Here is an 18,473-nt window from a genome sequence, read left to right as displayed (position 1 = left end):
TTCCTTACCCCTGTGAGACTGTTCAGATTGTCCTCCAGGACTTTTACATTTAGGAAAAATGCTCTCTTGGCCAAAACCTGGCGATCAACATCCCGTAAATACTTCCTAGATGGAGGAAGAGAGAGAGAGAAGGAGAAAGAGAGGGAGGAGAGATGTCAAGGAGCAAATACATAAACCATAACAAAAACAGCAGTTCAACAGGAAGTTGGTCCTTACTTTCCCTGGTCAGGGGTTCTCTGCAGCATGAAAGAGACTTTCAGCAGAGTATCGTGATCCTTAAGCTGAGACAGCACCTCCAGCAAGAGGACAATGGATCGGTTCATATGAGATGCAAAACTTCCTGGGCGATCAATCTCATCTACTGGAATACGCCAGATGCCCTGGAGGTGGAGAGGAGAATAAAAAAAGAAGCAGAATCAGCAGTTAAGCATGACTGTGCTACAAATAATAAACAAAATATTATTGTTTTCAAAATAGCATGGACACTGTTGGTGTGGCCTGGACTTTTAGTTTAGCAGGATTTCAAAACATTATTCAAAACTCAGCAAGGAGGCTGAATGGTGTCTATGAGGAAATGCCTACATGTCACTGGTTGTGTTAATGGACATCAACAAACCAACTAATTTTTCGATTTCTGAAAGTTTATATTTTTATAAGCTGCTCTCAGCTGCGACTCCCGGTTTTCAAACGCTTGTGGAGCGTATGGCACACAGAAACAATTAACAAGGAGACATGGAAAAACTCAACAGGAAAGAAAGCAGAGGAGAAAGCAAGGGAAATTAATGTGAGTTAAAAACATGGCATTCAAAGAAGAAAGCCCTAATGAGGGGATGGAAAGGCTGCAGGAGAGTTTTTTGCAGACTGGCTGGCCATGTAGGAGCAGGGGAGGGAGGGATGGGGAGCTTTCTCTCTGGGCACACATGATAGGAAGCCTCATTAGTGCTCAGTTTTGTCCACGCAATGCAACAGACCAGCAGACTGGCTGCCAACAAACCCAGGCTTCCTTTGCAGAAGTCGTGATGAGGTGTTTTTTGATGGACGAGTCCACCTTTTCAGTGAGCACATGTCCTCTCCGCAGGTGAAGCACGCGAGGTTCTGCACTCTGAAGCTATCAATGCGAGTGCAGATGGTGGCCTAGGCTGTGTACAGTCAGAAAGCACATGGCACAGAGCGCTGCTTCTGGCCCCCCGAAAATGTGTGTGAGACAAAACAAAGATGACAATATCATGATGGAACAAAACAAATGAGATGGCTTTATCAGCTACTGAAGGCACTGGGGAGACTGATGCTCCTAATAGACTGCTACAGACTGTCAGATGACATTTTCCAAGCCTCTGGAGAGGAACAAAGCAGGGGGAAAGAAAGGCAAAGTAAACCCATCAAATATATTACATCCCTGAAGACGGACTTCCAGCCTACTGATAAAGTGCCAACAAAAATAAGACATGCACTCAACCCAGAAAACCCACACCTCATCTGTAACTCATAGCCCCCCCCCTCCATCAAGTATGTCTTTAATTTATTCATCCCATGTTCCTCATCACATTTCTTGACAATAATTTAGGACTAAATCTCTGATGCTCACAATATTTATTAAACAATTTAATGATGATGTTACAGAGTCTAACTCCAATGGGTGTAATAACCCAAATTTAGAGGCAGTGGTCAATAAAACATTTTAAAGAACAAGCATATGGCTCCGACGCCTGTGTGAAAATGAGAAGATTTATTATTATATGACGCAATCAAGGGCTTGGGAAGGTTTTAACCTTTCGATGCACAGATTACCAAAAGCCTCCAACAGGAGTGGGACAAGTATGATGAGGGGGTGGGCTCCGTTCACTTAGAAAAACATCTCTAATGGAAGAGAGTTGTTCTTCATCAGAGACCCATCCAACCACGGCAAATCTGTTTAGGGAAAGCAGAGCCATGGCTTTACACAGATTATGCTGTAGCACAACAGCTAAAGCAGATTGGTAAGACTTTAACTGAAATGATTTAAACATCTTTTTTTTTTTTTTCTGAGAGAAAATATGACCGCTGCTTGATATCTGGAGCAACAGCTTTGGCACAGATGTGGCCAATACATCACGCGAGAATCTGACAGAGATTACGATGCACAGCAAACGAGGGATGAACGAGGGATAAATATGTGACAAGAGGCTTCTTTGGTACAAATGGAATCTGCCCCTTTCTTCCGTTTTCAGGTTCAAATGGATTGTTTTGTTTGAGGATGAAGAGGGCAATTAGACGGTGGACGTAACATCATAAAAGTATTACAAAACAGCAACTTAAAGGGTTAATTGTTGCAGCGTGACAAAAATAGAGGATGAAGAGCAGTGACTACAACATGATTGCGCCTCTACATCCTTGTGTAAAAGCCTGAGCTAAAACAAAATGCTGACTGTTACATTACAACATTTTAGCGGGAAGCCCCATACCTGTTGTCTTATCTACTTCATCTACATGTCTCTACATGCCATCAATGACAGGAAGGGCTCAGGCCCAAAATATCATCCATGGTAAAACTTACTAAGTGCAGGAAAGTTGAACAAAGTGAGCATTAACGTGTCTTGTAGCAACCGGCAGTCATTATTGCAGTTTACCAGTAACTACAATATCACATTTATGACAAAGTGCAACTTTAGAATGAAAGCTTTTTAAAAAATCCAAGATGGCTGGTTACCTGCCACTGCTACGAGCATTTGGCAGGTGGGTGGTGTCATTTAATATCTTTCTACATTAGTCTATGTGATATGCAGAAATCAGAACTAAAGAACCCTTAGGATGACTATTTAAAAAGCAGTTTCTCTTGCAGTTCTGTACCAATCCAGAGGAGTACCCCTGATTAAAACAGACTTCACTCTAAGTATAGCACCAACTATCACAAAATGACACGAGAACTCTGCTTCTATAAACAGTAAGAAGAACTTGTGCTCGATTTTATAAAAGTCTGGAGGGAAAGAGAGAAGCGACTCACCATCACCAAAGAAAGCTACTCCACGGTGCCTGTGTTAGTATTCTTTTGGACAGTTTCCTGCTGGCGGTAGCAGCACCAGCAGCCCTGGCAGCGCCTCCACCCTGAAAGAGGCTCACGCTCAGAGAGCAAGGGGTGGGCTGCATTTGGGTGCTAGGGCAGCGTGAGCTGCAGAAGAGGAACAGAGGGAAGCACAGCTGCACACAGCAGAACAGGAATAGAAGAAGAAAGAGAGAATGGCAGCTGCCTTGGTAAGAGGAGAAACAGCGCTGGAGTCAGGGCCTATAAGCTCAGTATGCCACTGACAGACAAGCTGACTCGTTCCTCTCCTGCTTTCAAACCCTGCCATCTCAAAACAAAAACACCCACGCACTCTATCTCCGCTCTCCCCTGACCTCAGCCCGCTAGAGTTCCCCCCCCCAACCCCCAAACCCCCTCCCTTCCTTTCACTCGCACTATACACAGCGTACAGCCAATCCTTGTAGGTCTTTACCAGCCAATCACAGGCAAGCAGAGAAACTCCCGCCCATTAATGCACACCCACACAATAAACACACAAACAGAGGAGTGAGAGAGAGAGAGAGAGTAATGAGGAAACAGAACGAGTGCAACAGAGAGAGGAGATGAGTAGAGCGAATAAGAGCCAGGGGGAGGGGTAGAGTGTGATCACCCTGAAGACAGAGCAACAGGAAAAGAACAAGAGAACATAAACTGGCTGAAAAAATGAACTGAGTGCTACCACATCAATGTAGTGGGTTGCATCAAGACGATGGCACACCAACAGAGAAGAATAACACAAAAAAACTTGAAGAAAAAAAGAACAGGCTTGTATTAAGTAAAGCCCCCATCAACCACAGAAAACACAGGCTGAAGAACAGTGTTGCCTGAAAAGGCAAGATTGTGCTGCGTGCACACTGAGCGCAACAGCCCTCACCTTCTTCCTTTCCTCTCTTTCAACTCTGGTCGTGTCTCTCCTGCTGGTCACCATAAACATACTAAGCAAACACACCTTGCTTTTCCTGATTCCTGTTGTGTGAGTGAGGGAAAAAAAAAAAAATGTTGAAAAAAGGAAAGCTCAACCGACCACAGGGCTGAGGAAGGCAATGGAAAACATACTGGCAGCCAGAGTTAACCCTCCAACATGCAAATCAAAATATCAACTTCTACAAATGTATTCATTGGGCCAACACTCCTCCCCTCAGAAAAAAAAAAAAAAAAAACACAACAAAAAAAAAAAGGTTCTCCTGAGTGGAGCTCCACCTACAGCACATTGCACAGCTGAACACACAAATGTTTGAGTCATACATCAAACCGAGGCACGTAATACAAGTGTAACTCCTCCCTAGAAGACTGTCCTAACCTAATATAACGAGACACCAAGGCCTACCTATGAGCAAAGTTCCATTCAAGCAGTCAAATCTAACAGGACAGCTCGTTCTAAAGAGACTATATCAGTTCAAAACAAGGATGGATTTACGTTTGTCTGAAATGTAGCAACGAGGACATTCATTTTCTCTGGAGCTTTGTAGAGAGTGAGTGTGTGAGTGGGTGGAAGAATATGTAAGCAAGTGTGTGGTGTGTTGGGCGGGGAGGAGGAGGGTAGAGGTAACACCGTGCCTGAGAGAACACACCGGGACTCCTCACGATTACTGAGCAGAGAGAGGGCCTGGCATTACAGCAGCATTATGACCAATATCATTAGAGATTCAGCCTTTATATTCTGTTACAAGGGCTGGGAATAACTGTATGACACTAACGCCGTTACAAAAATTTGCCTGCGACGATGACACAATGATAACAACACAAGATGATTCTGGAATTTGCAAGAGTTTACAAGACTATGACACATCGCAATATCTGTGTAACTTAGACTCGCAATGTGTAATTTTCTGCCACTAGGGATCTCTCATTCAAGGATGATGTCGTGAAGTAGCGTGGGATCATGGGAATTGTTAAACAATCCATCATTGCTGTACAGTTTCTCTCAGTCAGCCTCCGCAGCTTCTCTTGCAGCTCCCAGCACAATGCTATGTTTTCTTTATTATTTTGTTTTTATTATGCTAGTTTTTATTTACAAGTTTAGGTGATGCTAAAATCTCCTACAGCCACCAGGAACCTCTAAACCTCAGAACAGATGCTCAGCTAATCAACACTGCCTTCAAAGTTCCTTATTATTAGTTTCTGTGTATATACATCTGGTTAAAAGATCAGAAACAACCAACATCTAAAAAGTTTATTGTAAAAATGTCACTTAAAACTGGATAAAAAGTCAATTCTGGTGGTCAACCACAACACCAACACATGTGCACAAGATCACCATCATCTTGTGTGCCTAAACTCTTTGGTAGAGGGAGTAAAGAGGATACGACACCACTGAGAGGTGACCAAATGAAACGGACTGTTACCTTAATTAAAATTACGGATTTCTCTGGGTTTGAAAATTGTTGGAAACAATTGGGATAATGTAAGTACACAACTCAACAAAATATATAACATATGTGTTAGTTGTTTTTAGCCATTTTAATGTGGGAAAGCTACATATTACACCTTTAAGAGGAAGATATACCCCTGAAAAAACAGATATATACCAGATTTATCAAAGGCATCATGGAGAGCTTCAATACAAGCAGCTGAGATGAAGCAGTAAGTAGAGTAGGGAGAGTCTGAGCCATCTTAACATGCACACCGGAACATGAACACACACACACCATAATTAAAACAAATGGTCATAAAGTGGCAAAGCAGAAGAGTTCAGAGTTCAAATGTCTGCAGTAAAAGAAGGAAACTCCCTCAATATCACAATATTGATGCCAGTGTATCAATAATGTATCATAGATTGTACCATGATGTAATGTGGTATAAATGATTCACCCCACCCTTGTGACTCAGGAAATATGAACCTAGACTTACTCAGTCATTATGATTTTACGATTACTTTATTACTGGTTTAAGAGTGTACTGGCCTTCCTAAAGTCACTAGTGTTGACAACTACAACGATAAATTATGCAACAACCTTATCTGGATCATTTCTAAATGGCAGTATATGGGTTACTTTATGCAGGCTCAGTTAATGTAACCCAGCCAAGGCAAGGAGAAAGTGGGGCATCATGACCTACATTAGGGAACTCCGTATGCACCCACGGGCTCAATGTGGTGCGTGCTCAGTGGACAGTCAAGTCTCCTTGAGATCAAGGAGATCATATGTTTGATATGATCACAGTGTGTGAATTTGAGACAGTTCTCATGCACTCACTTGGTCTTTGTGTCACTGAATAGATGACTCGAACACATACAATATATTTATCAAACACTGGCAGTGAGTGATTAATCAGGTTCAAATGCAGAGGTCGGCTGTCAGTTGAGATTGACTTACCTAAAGAATAAAGGTTAGATAAGCTAGTTTCTCCAGAGTTTTGGTTCAAAGCCACTTCTGCCTGGCAAAAACTGTTCTGAACAATTAATGCTTTTTTAATCCATCAACAACTACTTTTAAAAAGATGGTATCCCCTGTTGGTCTCAAGAAGTTGACAAAATGAAAGGTTGAAAATGTAGACTATACAAAGTGTTAGAGCAACTTAATTGTTAATGTAATAACTGCCATGAACTCATAGACTCAAGGCAAACAGGCGTGTTTGATTAATATTTAGAAAGGTTTGCATTGTCCTCCACTAGAGAAAAGGGGTTTGGTTTGAAGGGAACAGTAAAGCTCCAACAGTTGGTATGCCAGAGTGGCAGGTTTGCTTCCAGAAGGGGCTCAGTGAGAACCCAGTGGGAGCCAGAGCGCGGCAGAGCTCTCCCTCAGCTCAGACCTGGCCCACATCGCTTCTACAGTCTGTTACCAGAAGCCTTCTGGAGTCAGCCTACACAACTATGTCCAAAATAATGTGCACTGCCAAAACATGCCCTGACCACTGAATGAAATGACATGCTGACTTAAAGTGATATTCTGCTTGTATTATCTGCTCTGTGAGAAAAGTGAGAACATTTAGGCTTTGACGAATCACACAAGAAACCAATCAAAAAGGAAGCCAATTTCTCCACACACCGAAAAGACATACAGTAATAACCACCTTGAGTAAAAAGAGGTAAATAAACTGACATGCAGAACAGATGTCACATCAAGACAGTAATCTCCTCCACAGGAACTCAACAGAGTAATTTCAAGAGGGAGATAATTCAACAATCTACCACTATATGATTCCATTCATAGCAGCACTTGTATCTAGTGATCCATATTTAGGGCTGCTTTTTGTGCATCGAATTGAATTATGTGAGTAATACATGTGAAAAGGGTAAACCTAACTGTAGTATGCCAGTCATTCACTCACAGCAAACACGCAGGCAGATCATTAGTCACAAATGTGATGACACACCTCAGTGTTCTACAGGTACTGCAACCACGCACTTATGTATAATGATGATGATATATAACTCCCCTCCTCCCTACCATAGACCCATTTTTGTCTTTTTTAGGGGGGTGGGTGGGTGGGGGGGGGGGGGGCAGGGGATCTTTAGGTGGAGATAGCGGGTCACATAAAAGTGGTATACATCATCTGAAAGCTGGGACACAGTTTGAGACACAGCTCAGCACTGTGTGTCAAGTTTTTCTAGTCATAAATCTGTAATAAACACTGTTTTGGTTAGGTGCTTATTCAAATTTTGAAAGTTTAGAGTGTATAAGGGCTTCCAACATTATGATGGAAGTATATGATGGCCATTCCCATGCTCAATAATGTTGCTGTTGTCATGAGTTGTTAACGCAATTTTTGAGTTGATACCATTTGTTACACAGATTGGGTGCAAAATTGAACCATTTTTGACCTCTCAAGAATTGATAATAATGGTCAAAAATTCCTCCAAAATACCACATTAAGACAACAAGACCTTGCGGGGCACCATAGAAAAATTCATGCTGTGATTTGGTATCAAAAACTTTTGACATTTGGAAATTTTTGTAAGAATTGCATTTTTCAGTGATTGTGTGGCAAGCACTCTGGCAATTGCTCAGAAACCCCCTTATTGTCCATATACCTCGAAAAGCCACACATCCTATGAATGTCCTCTGCCTCTAGTTTGTGGTTGTAAGGAAAGGGTCACAATAGGTCATTTTATACAATGAGGTCAAGTTTCAAAAAAATGGTCTCATTACAGTGAAATGGCTACTAAGGGGACTAACATCATCACACATGAATACAACTGGGCTCAATGAAACCACAAGAGTCTCGGCTTTGCAGTAAATTTATGCAATTCCAAGACTGTTTATGGACCACAGTATGCAGAAATATTCAAATACACCATTTTTAGAATAGGCCAAAATAACACATTTATACTGCATGCAAGAAACTGCATGGGATTAGAATAAAGTGGGCATGTCTGTAAAGGGGAGCCTCATGGGCACCCATTGAACCTATTTTAATTCAGATATCTTGAGGTGAGAGGTCAACGGAGGTCCCTTTGAAAATACAAGTTTCTCCCATGCCAAAATTTAGCCTAACTTTGGAGCATTATTTAGCCTTGAACAGAAAGCGCATTACATTGTACCAATGGATGCCTTACGTCATTTAGTTTCATACGATACCAGAATCTTCACTCTAGCTTTAAAACTGAGCCTCTACAGCCTCTAGCTGAGAGGAGTTGTGGAATTTAACCGGTTCAAGACAACACACATATATCAGTATTTTATAGTCAGGGACATTATTTTGACAACAGTGCTTCCTGTGTGCATGTGAAAGTGATATTTTGTATGTTTGCAAAAGGAAAAAGTTACATTGATGTTACATTACTACCAAATCCTCTTTGCGAAAAAGGATTTCACATCTGTGCATTCATAGGCAGCAAAAAGAAAAGAACTTATTGGCTTATTGCAGATATATTGGTATGGATGTATATCTCAGCTGATACTACACAACAAACTGCAGTACAGAAATACCAACGCAAAGTCTGAAATAACATTGACCCGGAGATCATCATTACAATCTGAAGTGTAAAAAACATAAAAGGCTTTCCTACTTGTGTCTTTGATAACAAGTAGGACTTTGTAAGATATCCACTACAATCATTCAGGAATGCCTGCATCACCACCATGCCACCTCTTTCACACAACGCTGGCCTTGGAAGTCACTTTGAGAAACATCAACTTTGTTTATGCCACAAGTCAATAAAATGAAATGTTTTCTATTACTTCTGCCTTTTTTTTTTTTAATGGTTATTGAGATTTTAACAATTGCAAGTGTTACGATAATGGAATGCCAATACACCCGGTGATGACAGGTGTCTCTAAAATATAATAAGCAATGTATGGTGACATAATGACACATGGAGAGGAGAAAGAAAAACATGCAGGCATGGTGAACTCTGACTTACATTGAACAGGTTTGTCTTGTTTCTTTCGCAGAAAAGTCCTTGTGCTGGCATGTGCTTCAGCTGTTGCCATGGGACACTGCTTCCTAGCAACACATCTCGGGCCCACTGTAGGTTCTGTGGTGGGAAATAAATAAATAAAATGGAAAAACCCGCATACATTTCTATGTACATTTGAACATATATAACACATAAGAAAACCGTGAGGATAGCCCTCCTTCATGAGAATAGATTGACACAAGTGATAAACAGATGTATCTTAGCGTGCTGTATTTAAAAATTCAAAATCTGCTAAAAAAGGAAGGAAATTATGCTAATTTGCAATCAGGAAAATGCGCACCTCTTTTCACAGCATAGTGACTCACAAATCAGTGTCTATACCAGTGCCCTGTTTGAGAAGATAGCAAGCTAGTGCAACTTTATGTTATCTTTCACAAACCCAGTAGCCTATCGCATGAAATTACAGGCTCCCTCTCCTTCCATCTTTGGAGTCAGGATAAAGCTGGCCAATCAATGAGAGTGGGGCAGTTTTCCTCAGAACAAAAGGGTCACAGAGGCTTTCAACACTGGAAGTGTCAGCTTGTGAGGGGGGCTAAGCAACCTGTGTCAACAGCTTCACATCAAGCGGCTGTGTCATCAAGTCACGGCCAGAGTGCATCTGCTTTCATCCAGGCTGCCAAAAACTCTACTGGAGGCAAAAATCGAGGGAAACCTCACCAGCTGTGTAAGCCTCAATCAAATGTTATTCTATATTTAATGGAGCCACAAGGAAATTATCTTTATTTAACTTATTATTTTTTGTGCTCCTGACTGTCACTACAAGAACAGAGAAAAAAAGATTTATTTGTCTTTTCGCAAATTAGGAAGACACTACAGCTTGGAGCCATGAAGCCTATGACACTGCACACAGAGTACTCAGAGGTCAGATAAACATATTACAAAATATAAAATATAAAAGAACTAGAACCTTTCCCTTCATAATTCAGCCTTATTGAGTAGGGACAAGGATTAGATTAAAATGGTTTGACAAACCGTGCACTGACAGAAGGATGCCACCACAGTAAGGCTCAACACAACTTCCCTGTGCCAAACTGGCTGAGAGAGCACTGCGCTACCACCCACACACACCTCTGCCTACAGAGCCTTATAGCCAACACAGACTGTTTCAGCAACTCGTGTATCACTGCAGAACTCACAGGCCCACAGGGAAAACCAAGACAAAAAATAAATCAAATAGCCCTTGCAGCTCTAATATACTGTCTCTGAAACAATCAATGCAAAAGGTCCATGTGACATTTGAGCAAATTATAGGAATTCTTAAGACTCATTTCCTGTAAATGCCACCGTTAATGGTAGGGGACACTGATTATAGGTGTATGGCTTAGGTTTAATGGATGACTTAGCCTGTGAAACACGATGAGAATGGACCGGTGACATCAGTTACCAGGTGTGGACTGACCTGATGAGTCTTGCTGTTAGTGTAGAAGAAGGCCAGGCGGTAAAGACTCTTGTAGTGCTGAGGGAAACGGCCGAGGCAGAGGAAGAGAGCGCTGACACACATTTCCACCAGCATTCGCCTCTGGTCAGCGTGTTCTGCAGGCAGGGCTTTGGGCACCTCAATCACCTCAGGGGGGGGCTCTGGCTTCCTCTTACCCTCAGTGACTGGGGTTTGAGGAGTGGCGTGTTGAGAGGAGGCTTGCTTCGGAGGGGTGGCTGGAACAGGCAGAGGATGAGGACAGGGATCTGCAGAGACTTTGGGGGCTGAGGCCTCAGGGAGTGTCACCACCACAGTGTCTACTACTTCCTGGACAACTTTCTCTTCTGTCTGGATGCCAGTATGTTCTCCGTGTGATGCTAAAATAGGATTCAAACCAAAGACTTCAGGACTTGGAAAAGGACAAAAACTGATGCAAATATTACCTATCAAAATAATCAAGGGGGTAGAGGCAACTACAAAAAAAAAAAAAAAAAAAAAAAAAAAAAAAATGGTACAAATAACTTCAGGAAATTTCTATTATTGCAGTCTTGGTATACCTGTGTCCTCAGATGCGGGCTGCCCTTCCTTCACAGGTGTTGTGCTTTCTGATGACGATGAACTGGCTTTCCCAGAGGCAGGTTTGTGGCTGCTGTCTTGTGAGCTGGCGGGATCTGTGAAGGCATCCTGGGTGGAGTTGGAGTCAGAGAGCATCACCACCTCACTGTCCTGACTGCGCTCTGCCAAAACAAAAAAAACAACAACACGGTAGTTGAATGGCTGCAGATCAAGACAAATCAGTCTTCGGGATATTATGAAAATGTACATACATGTGAAGTTGCTTCTGTCTGTTCTTTTTAAAATTTATTTTACTTTTATTTCAGTTAGGAGACTTGATCTTTCAGTATATATATATATATATATATAGTGGTGTTGAATAAAAATTACTGTATCGTGTGTATTTCAAATTATCCAAGATGTGCAATTGCATACTTTGGCAGCATGCTGTGTAAGCCTTTTTTCGAGCTGTTCGTGACTTGTTTTTACATGCCAAACATTCCTAGAAAAAATATAATTATGAAACAAAAATAGGTCATGTGCTACAAATCCTTATTAGTGCATCAATAATGACACACTCAGTTGTTATAAAGAGGGATGGTTTGTTTTTGTAAGTGGTTCAAAACCAAAATGCCAGCATTCCTCTTAATTGCCATGTTATGCAGCCTCAGCGAAAAAAAAAAAAAAAAATCTTGGCAGGGAACTGTAAATAACAGAATCAACAAGCTTGCTATTTCAGAGAATAATGCACACAAGGGACATTTCAAAAAGATTCACAATCATTAGTTAACAGCAAAGTTACTATGGCACTGTAAATTTGTGTAAACTGACAACTGTGTAATGAGTGCTTCCTGCAAGAATGAACTGCATTAGTCTTAAAGAACTGTTTTCTGACTGAAAACATAGCCTCTTAAAGAGTTTGGTGGGTTTGGAGAGCAGTACCATTCAGGGAAGCCAGCCACATTGGAGACCTGGGCAGGCAGTAATCATGGTCAAACTCTGGTGAGGCTGTTGAAGATACGGGGAGCTGGTTTTACAATATAATCAAGAAAAACTGTACTGCTGAATTTACTTTTAAAAATGCAATTAGCACATTTTCCTTCATAAAATCATATATCACAACTGAGTACAGTTTAAATGCCACTCCCCTTAGAAATGTAGAACCCGATTCAGACACAAATTTCTTTCTGAGAACACACAAAATGTGCATTATGATATTATCCTGATGCTCCAGCACAGCATTAGCACAGTATTTCTGAAGACCACCTTATCCCTTTGAAGCCTGAAACAGTAAGGCCATAATGTAAGATGTGGATCAGTAGAATCAATGGATAAAAGCAAGAGCTGCTTATTCAGCAATATGACAAAGACACTTTAAAGCTGTGTCATACCCCTGCAAAGTCACCCAGGCTACTGTTACTGTGCCCTACAAATGATCTCCTAGTTTACTGTCAATAGAGCAGCAGGATAAATCAAATCCTGGCTCTGTTTTGTCTAGAGAGTCCTAGATCAGGGTAGAAATCCAGAAAGAACAAAATCAAAATTGTAAAAAATGAACAGGAGATCGCAAAAGAGCATTTAGCCTGATAACGATATAAGAAATGCGTGTCTGAATCAGGTCCTACACTCTTGTCACCCTGATATGCTTTAAGCAGGAATCAAGCCAAACAGATTGGACACCTACAGGCAAACATGTGTATAGTGGCATCTTTTCTGACTTCAGTCTCAGTTGTGTGCCGTTAATAGGCAAGCCACAGTCTTTCTGGCTTTGCTATTTTCCAATAATTGGACATAATTTCTAATTATGTCCAATTAGTGTGAAAATGCCAACACATGATTCACGCAAGATTTTGAAATATCTCCAGGGAGTTGGACTTTCTGTCAAATTAAGCCCACACCAAACTCAAATAAAATGTGACCACATGAAACACCAGACATTTTAGTGAATTGTGATAAAAGGACTGTCCAGTAGTGAAGACATTCACCCCATTAGAACTACATGCATATAAATGGCAAAGCAGGTGGTAAAAGCAAGCAGGCAAAAGAGGTAGCAGGCAGGTAGGTAGGTAGGTAGGAAGGAATCTGGAAAGGGAGACAAAACTGGCAACATGGGCAATATGGCTGCATTATTTGCACATTCAAGCTTAACACGACACATGGAGTGGGTGGAAGGATGTCACCGTTTTTGTTACATGGGAAACATGGCCGGGGCTGTTTTCCTCCAAACAGCATTTCAGGCTCTGTTTCATAATATCCTTGCACAGACTTAAAAGTAATGCAAATGTTGACTCCAACCCCTGAAATTGAAATCCAGGCTGCTTTAATTCTGACATTTACTTAATGTACAAGTATGAAGAAACTGTGTTCTGTAAATTCTGATGTCTTGGTGACACAATGAAATACCACTTTCACAGACATACTTAAAATGTCTTGTATGTAATTCAAACAAAGACAGTTATGATTGCAACACTGCAAGTGGATATTCAATGCACACACTGTACTGGATGTACATTATTGGAATCAGCTATGTACATCTAGTACATTATTGCGTGCAACTGTCAAGTCTGAAGCATTCATTTTCTATTTTCACATCCAGCTTTATAAGAAATATAAAACATTTCTTTGAGGGTTGTATAACACTGGAAACATTCCTGCTTATCAGAACTGTCATGTAGAGTACCTCAACTGCTCTGAACACATGAAACTAGTATCCTTATCTGTGAAATAAAACCCCCAACAAATGTTGTTACTCTATGACAAACTCCTCTGTCTATAATTGAGGTATTGGTTGATGATGTGTAACCAATGTCACAAAGACACTTGTTTTAACCCAGTGAGCTAAACTCAAGGTGTGGCACTAATCGGCAGCTGCAGATTGAAGCTAAAAAAAACCCCGAACAAACAACAGGAAAAAAAACCCATCACACCTGCCTGCAATACTGCATGGCAATGCTTTTCTAGAATGATGCACTTGATCTGTGATCTTGAAGGCTTAAGGAAGTTACAACAAAACAACAACTGTAAAACATTAGGAGAGGAAAGATGATTGGTAAAGAAAGAAAATAGGACCAGCAATAAAGCGACTAATACACCAGCACACACACATACACATACGCACACACATGCACACACAGGCCTTAATGCTCTCTGCAAAACTCAATCTTCATATCCATTCAATTCAGCACTGCTGCTCAGGCATAGCAAATTAGTCAAATAATCAGTAGCCATATTGCCCATTTCACCACATCCCAATCACCCAGTGCACGGGGATCATTGTAACTGAAACCAAAGCCATTAAGCATGGTGATTAGCAATCTGAGCACTCCCCAGTGGGCTTCCTGTCCCAGTGCAGAAAGGGCAAAGGGCCCAACCCCAGAGACAGTGTCTAGGACTGGGACTGTACCATCAGCCTGCTGCTCCTCATGCCGCTGCTGCTGCCACTGCTGCCGTCGGAGTGTTTTGCGTTTGGCGTAATCGTGGTCAAACGGCGTGGCCACATAAGGAGGTGATGCCAGACCTGGGGTGGCAACTGATGGAAGGGAGGAGCTGTGGACGTTCCCTATGCAAACTGACGAGCAATTAAAGTCTTCATCCATCATGGAGGTGGGTTTCTCCCTGCAATGAATCAAGAACAAGGTTGAGAATGAAAGTTTGACCAAAAGGTCAAATGCTTTTTCCTGATGTCACATGTAGCTTACTTTTCATGAGACCTGGGAATGCTTGGCATACTCTTCTCTTCCCCTCTGGCAAATGGCCCTGTAGCAGCCTCAACTAGCAAATTGAACAAGAGCTCATGCTCCAGATCAGGCACATTAGCCTCTAGCAGTTTTAGGATGGTGGCACTGAGACGGAAATGCAACTAGAAGAGAGAAGTTAAGGGAAGTCAGACGGTTTGCAGGAATATAAATAATATTTTAAATGTGAATGCTTTCAGATAGTTATCTTACATAACATGGCATCATTGTGACACAACTAGCAACTATTTGAGCTACCACCCACAGACAGTTTACCTCCAGGGCTTCCATAGCCAGGTCAGGGGGATTATGATAATGGATTTTCCGGGGATACCTGGCAGCTTCTTCATGCAGATAGTGTGCTGCCTATAAACACAAAGAGAAGAGAGTCAACAAGTCTGCACACTCGTCCGGCAACATAAACAAACTCTTAAACAGGTAAAATGGAGGGAAGAAGTACAGTGAGGAATAGAAAACAGTTATGTTTGGTGACATCAGGGTTCACTGCGTTCACACTACCCCTCTCATCCTGTGCTGACCTCCATCACACTGTATCTCATACAGGTTCATCTGCTTCCACTGATCTAATCAGAAGAAGAGAGCTATGACTAACTCCAAACATCGTTCTCCCTTGGGAAAAAAAAATATCTTGCGAGGGTGGAAGGACAGTGATCTTTGTGTCTGTAGGAGGATTATGAAACAACTCTCAGGGAGAACAAGAAAATCAGCTGCAATCAACTTTGTATCGGAGGATTATACGATATTGTCATTATGACAATTAGGGCTGGGTGACCAAAATCTCATATCCCAATATAGGTCATTTCATATCCTGTCCTATACTATACCTATCCTGATATAACACATTTTAACTCAATGAATATATAATTGGCTTTTTACTCCTGAGGCTTTTATTACACTTACAGTAACATAACAAGTGTAGTTGTCGTCAACTCAAGTACTTCACCTGCTTCACTGTCTCTCCTGTGTGTGCAGCACACTCACCAAGGGCTCAGGTGAGTGTACTCAGATGTGTAGCCTGAAGTCTCTACAGTTGTTTACCTTTTTGTAAAGCTGCAGATATTCCGCTGGAGACTGTTTGCGTTTCTCTGCTATTTTCCCCAACATATAGTGAATGAGCCACTCTTCTTCATCACTGTCACCCTCACAACGGGAAGCACCCTGGAAACACTGGGATGCTGTCTCCAACATGGAGTCTCTCCTTTCTTCCATCTGAAACAACACATACACACAGTCACACACACACACACACACACACAGCAGGGCCTTCATGAGTAATTTACCTTGAGGCGCCAGATCAATTTACTCTGCAAGGATTTCACATGTGGAACAAACAAAAGTGACAGGATGTGACATCTGTTTAGCTCAGACACGGAAAATGTGACATAAAATAGGACACTTAAAACGACAGGAGATACAGATGAGCAACAAGAGAACTCCACTGATGTCAACATGTTAACATGTGCCTCACCTGTTTAACCACCTCTGGGGGGAGTTCATGGCGCCACTGCTTTAGCTGCCGTGAAGCAAACGAGTGGAGTGCATATGATATGGTACCGTACTCGATCCACAGAGACAGGTTAGAGCTATCTATCTCCAGGGCCCTCTTGAAGCAGTTAAGCACTGCCTGGGAGTGCTTCCATATGGGTACATCACTTTTCAGCTCGTTGGAGTTGAGCTTCTCCTGGATACGGCTGGCCCTAGCTAAAGCCATTCCCGCCCAGGAGTCAAACCTGAGGAAAGACACATATCGTCTCTGTATCGATGCCGACAAAAATATTTCCAGTACATTTACAATAAAAAAACAACCCCACACAAGCACATTTATTTACCTATATTCACTACATAAATAGAATTAATTCCTTCAAAAATTCTAGAAAATTACATTTTGTTAATTAATCTGCATAAGCATTGACACTAGAGTAGAGGAATGAACTACCTGTTGGGACACACACAGATGTCATGCATATAAAACTTGATGGCTTTGGACTGCTCCTTGTTCTTGAAATGGTAATCAGCCAGCAGGTAGTAGATCTCATTAATGATTGGAGGTGCAGGAGCACTACCTTCAGGAAGGCACGGGGCCTTAAGGAGAAATTCAAGATATCTTCAATGATTATGATTCTGTGTGACAAATAGAGGTTTAAACTGCACTGCAAAAGATGTTAAAAGTGGATATATAAGCAGGGCAAAACTATAAAAAAAATAAAACCATGGAAATACAATGATACTGTTTAGCATTTCTGACTCATTGGCGCTCTTCACATTCAGTGTGGGCCCACTGACTGACCTTTTCTGTCATGCCCTCGATGTAGGCTGCCACTTCATCCATGGTGAGAGTGGGAGTGTCACTCGAGGGGGCGATGCCAGCAAACCTCCTCAGCAGATTGGCCAAGTCCGCAGAAACTGTGCTTGTCTTATAACTGTCAAACTCAGGCAACGACTTTGGTTTGAAATACTGAAACATGAAAAGGGCATCACTCCACAGCAGTGCCACCTGCAAAACATAGATTAATCCGTAGCAGCATTAGTGTCTATTGCATTAGAGAGTAACACACAACGCCGGAGCAAAATCGGTGGTAACAGGGTCTCCTGGGGACTCCTCTCTTGCATGATGGCACTGCATAATTTTAGTCAGAATGCCAGTCATCTAGGTGCACTGACTGTGGGAATGATACCCACCTGGTGGCTAGACACATGCATTACAAAAATACAAAAGACTACAGGCCAAAATAGCTTCCAGGTACTATGAGTCACCCTAGTGGTTACATTTTCACAATATTGTTAAGTAATGTCATTGTTATTGATAAGAGTTATATTTCTAAAATTTAGATCAAATGTAGCTATCCACCAAAAACTCACTCAAGATAGCTCCTAAGGTGAACAAAAAAAAAGTTAGCAGAGGAGAAAAAATGTCTCAAAAAAGTGAGAAAGATAAGTGCACCAACTGCTAAAACACAGCAAGTGAATAAAATGCTGCAGGTCAGATCTAAATATGTTCACATTTCTCATTCAGTGAATTAAGGACATTATGCCATTAATGCCATTTAAAGGCCTCAATTTATTTCATTAACACCAAATGTGTGTACCTTGCAAGCCAAGAAAACAACATTAATGGATAAAACAGACTTTGTCTGTGTTGTGAGAGTCAATAAGGTCACATATGTTTGCATCAGCAGCAGGCTGCTCTTGTTCAAACACCCTATTTATGCAAGTTTGCAAATACAGGTGAGAAATCATACCAATTAGTCAAAGCATTGAGCCATTTGCACCACCTCTTCACTTTTACAGCTTCCATTAAATAGTTTTCCCTTAAAAAGTTTCAAAAAAAATATAATAAACTAAATTGAA

The 18,473-nt window shown here is 41.5% G+C and overlaps 1 protein-coding gene across 4 annotated transcripts in view; it reads right to left on the bottom strand.

The window, feature by feature from the left end:
• The window catches only part of cabin1 (calcineurin binding protein 1), a 39,131-nt gene that overhangs the window by 13,412 nt on the left and 7,246 nt on the right, over window positions 1–18,473 (bottom strand). The window contains exons 21-33 of one of the 4 annotated variants that reach the window (XM_044365912.1): window positions 17,413–17,619; window positions 17,062–17,207; window positions 16,594–16,855; window positions 16,164–16,334; window positions 15,381–15,470; window positions 15,069–15,229; window positions 14,774–14,985; window positions 12,313–12,378; window positions 11,373–11,552; window positions 10,798–11,192; window positions 9,342–9,455; window positions 217–380; window positions 9–105 (exon numbers count right to left, since the gene is read on the bottom strand). In XM_044365912.1, the coding sequence (XP_044221847.1) occupies window positions 9–105; window positions 217–380; window positions 9,342–9,455; window positions 10,798–11,192; window positions 11,373–11,552; window positions 12,313–12,378; window positions 14,774–14,985; window positions 15,069–15,229; window positions 15,381–15,470; window positions 16,164–16,334; window positions 16,594–16,855; window positions 17,062–17,207; window positions 17,413–17,619 (2,265 nt within the window). The remainder of the gene's footprint in view (window positions 1–8; window positions 106–216; window positions 381–9,341; window positions 9,456–10,797; window positions 11,193–11,372; window positions 11,553–12,312; window positions 12,379–14,773; window positions 14,986–15,068; window positions 15,230–15,380; window positions 15,471–16,163; window positions 16,335–16,593; window positions 16,856–17,061; window positions 17,208–17,412; window positions 17,620–18,473) is intronic. The other 3 variants (XM_044365932.1, XM_044365923.1, XM_044365941.1) reach the window with 3 other exon arrangements.

This window comes from Thunnus albacares, chromosome 2 (assembly GCF_914725855.1).
Source record: "Thunnus albacares chromosome 2, fThuAlb1.1, whole genome shotgun sequence".
Lineage (NCBI taxonomy): Eukaryota > Metazoa > Chordata > Actinopteri > Scombriformes > Scombridae > Thunnus > Thunnus albacares.
Note: the sequence above shows the minus strand (reverse complement) of the source record. Positions and strands in the feature narration are given on the sequence as shown.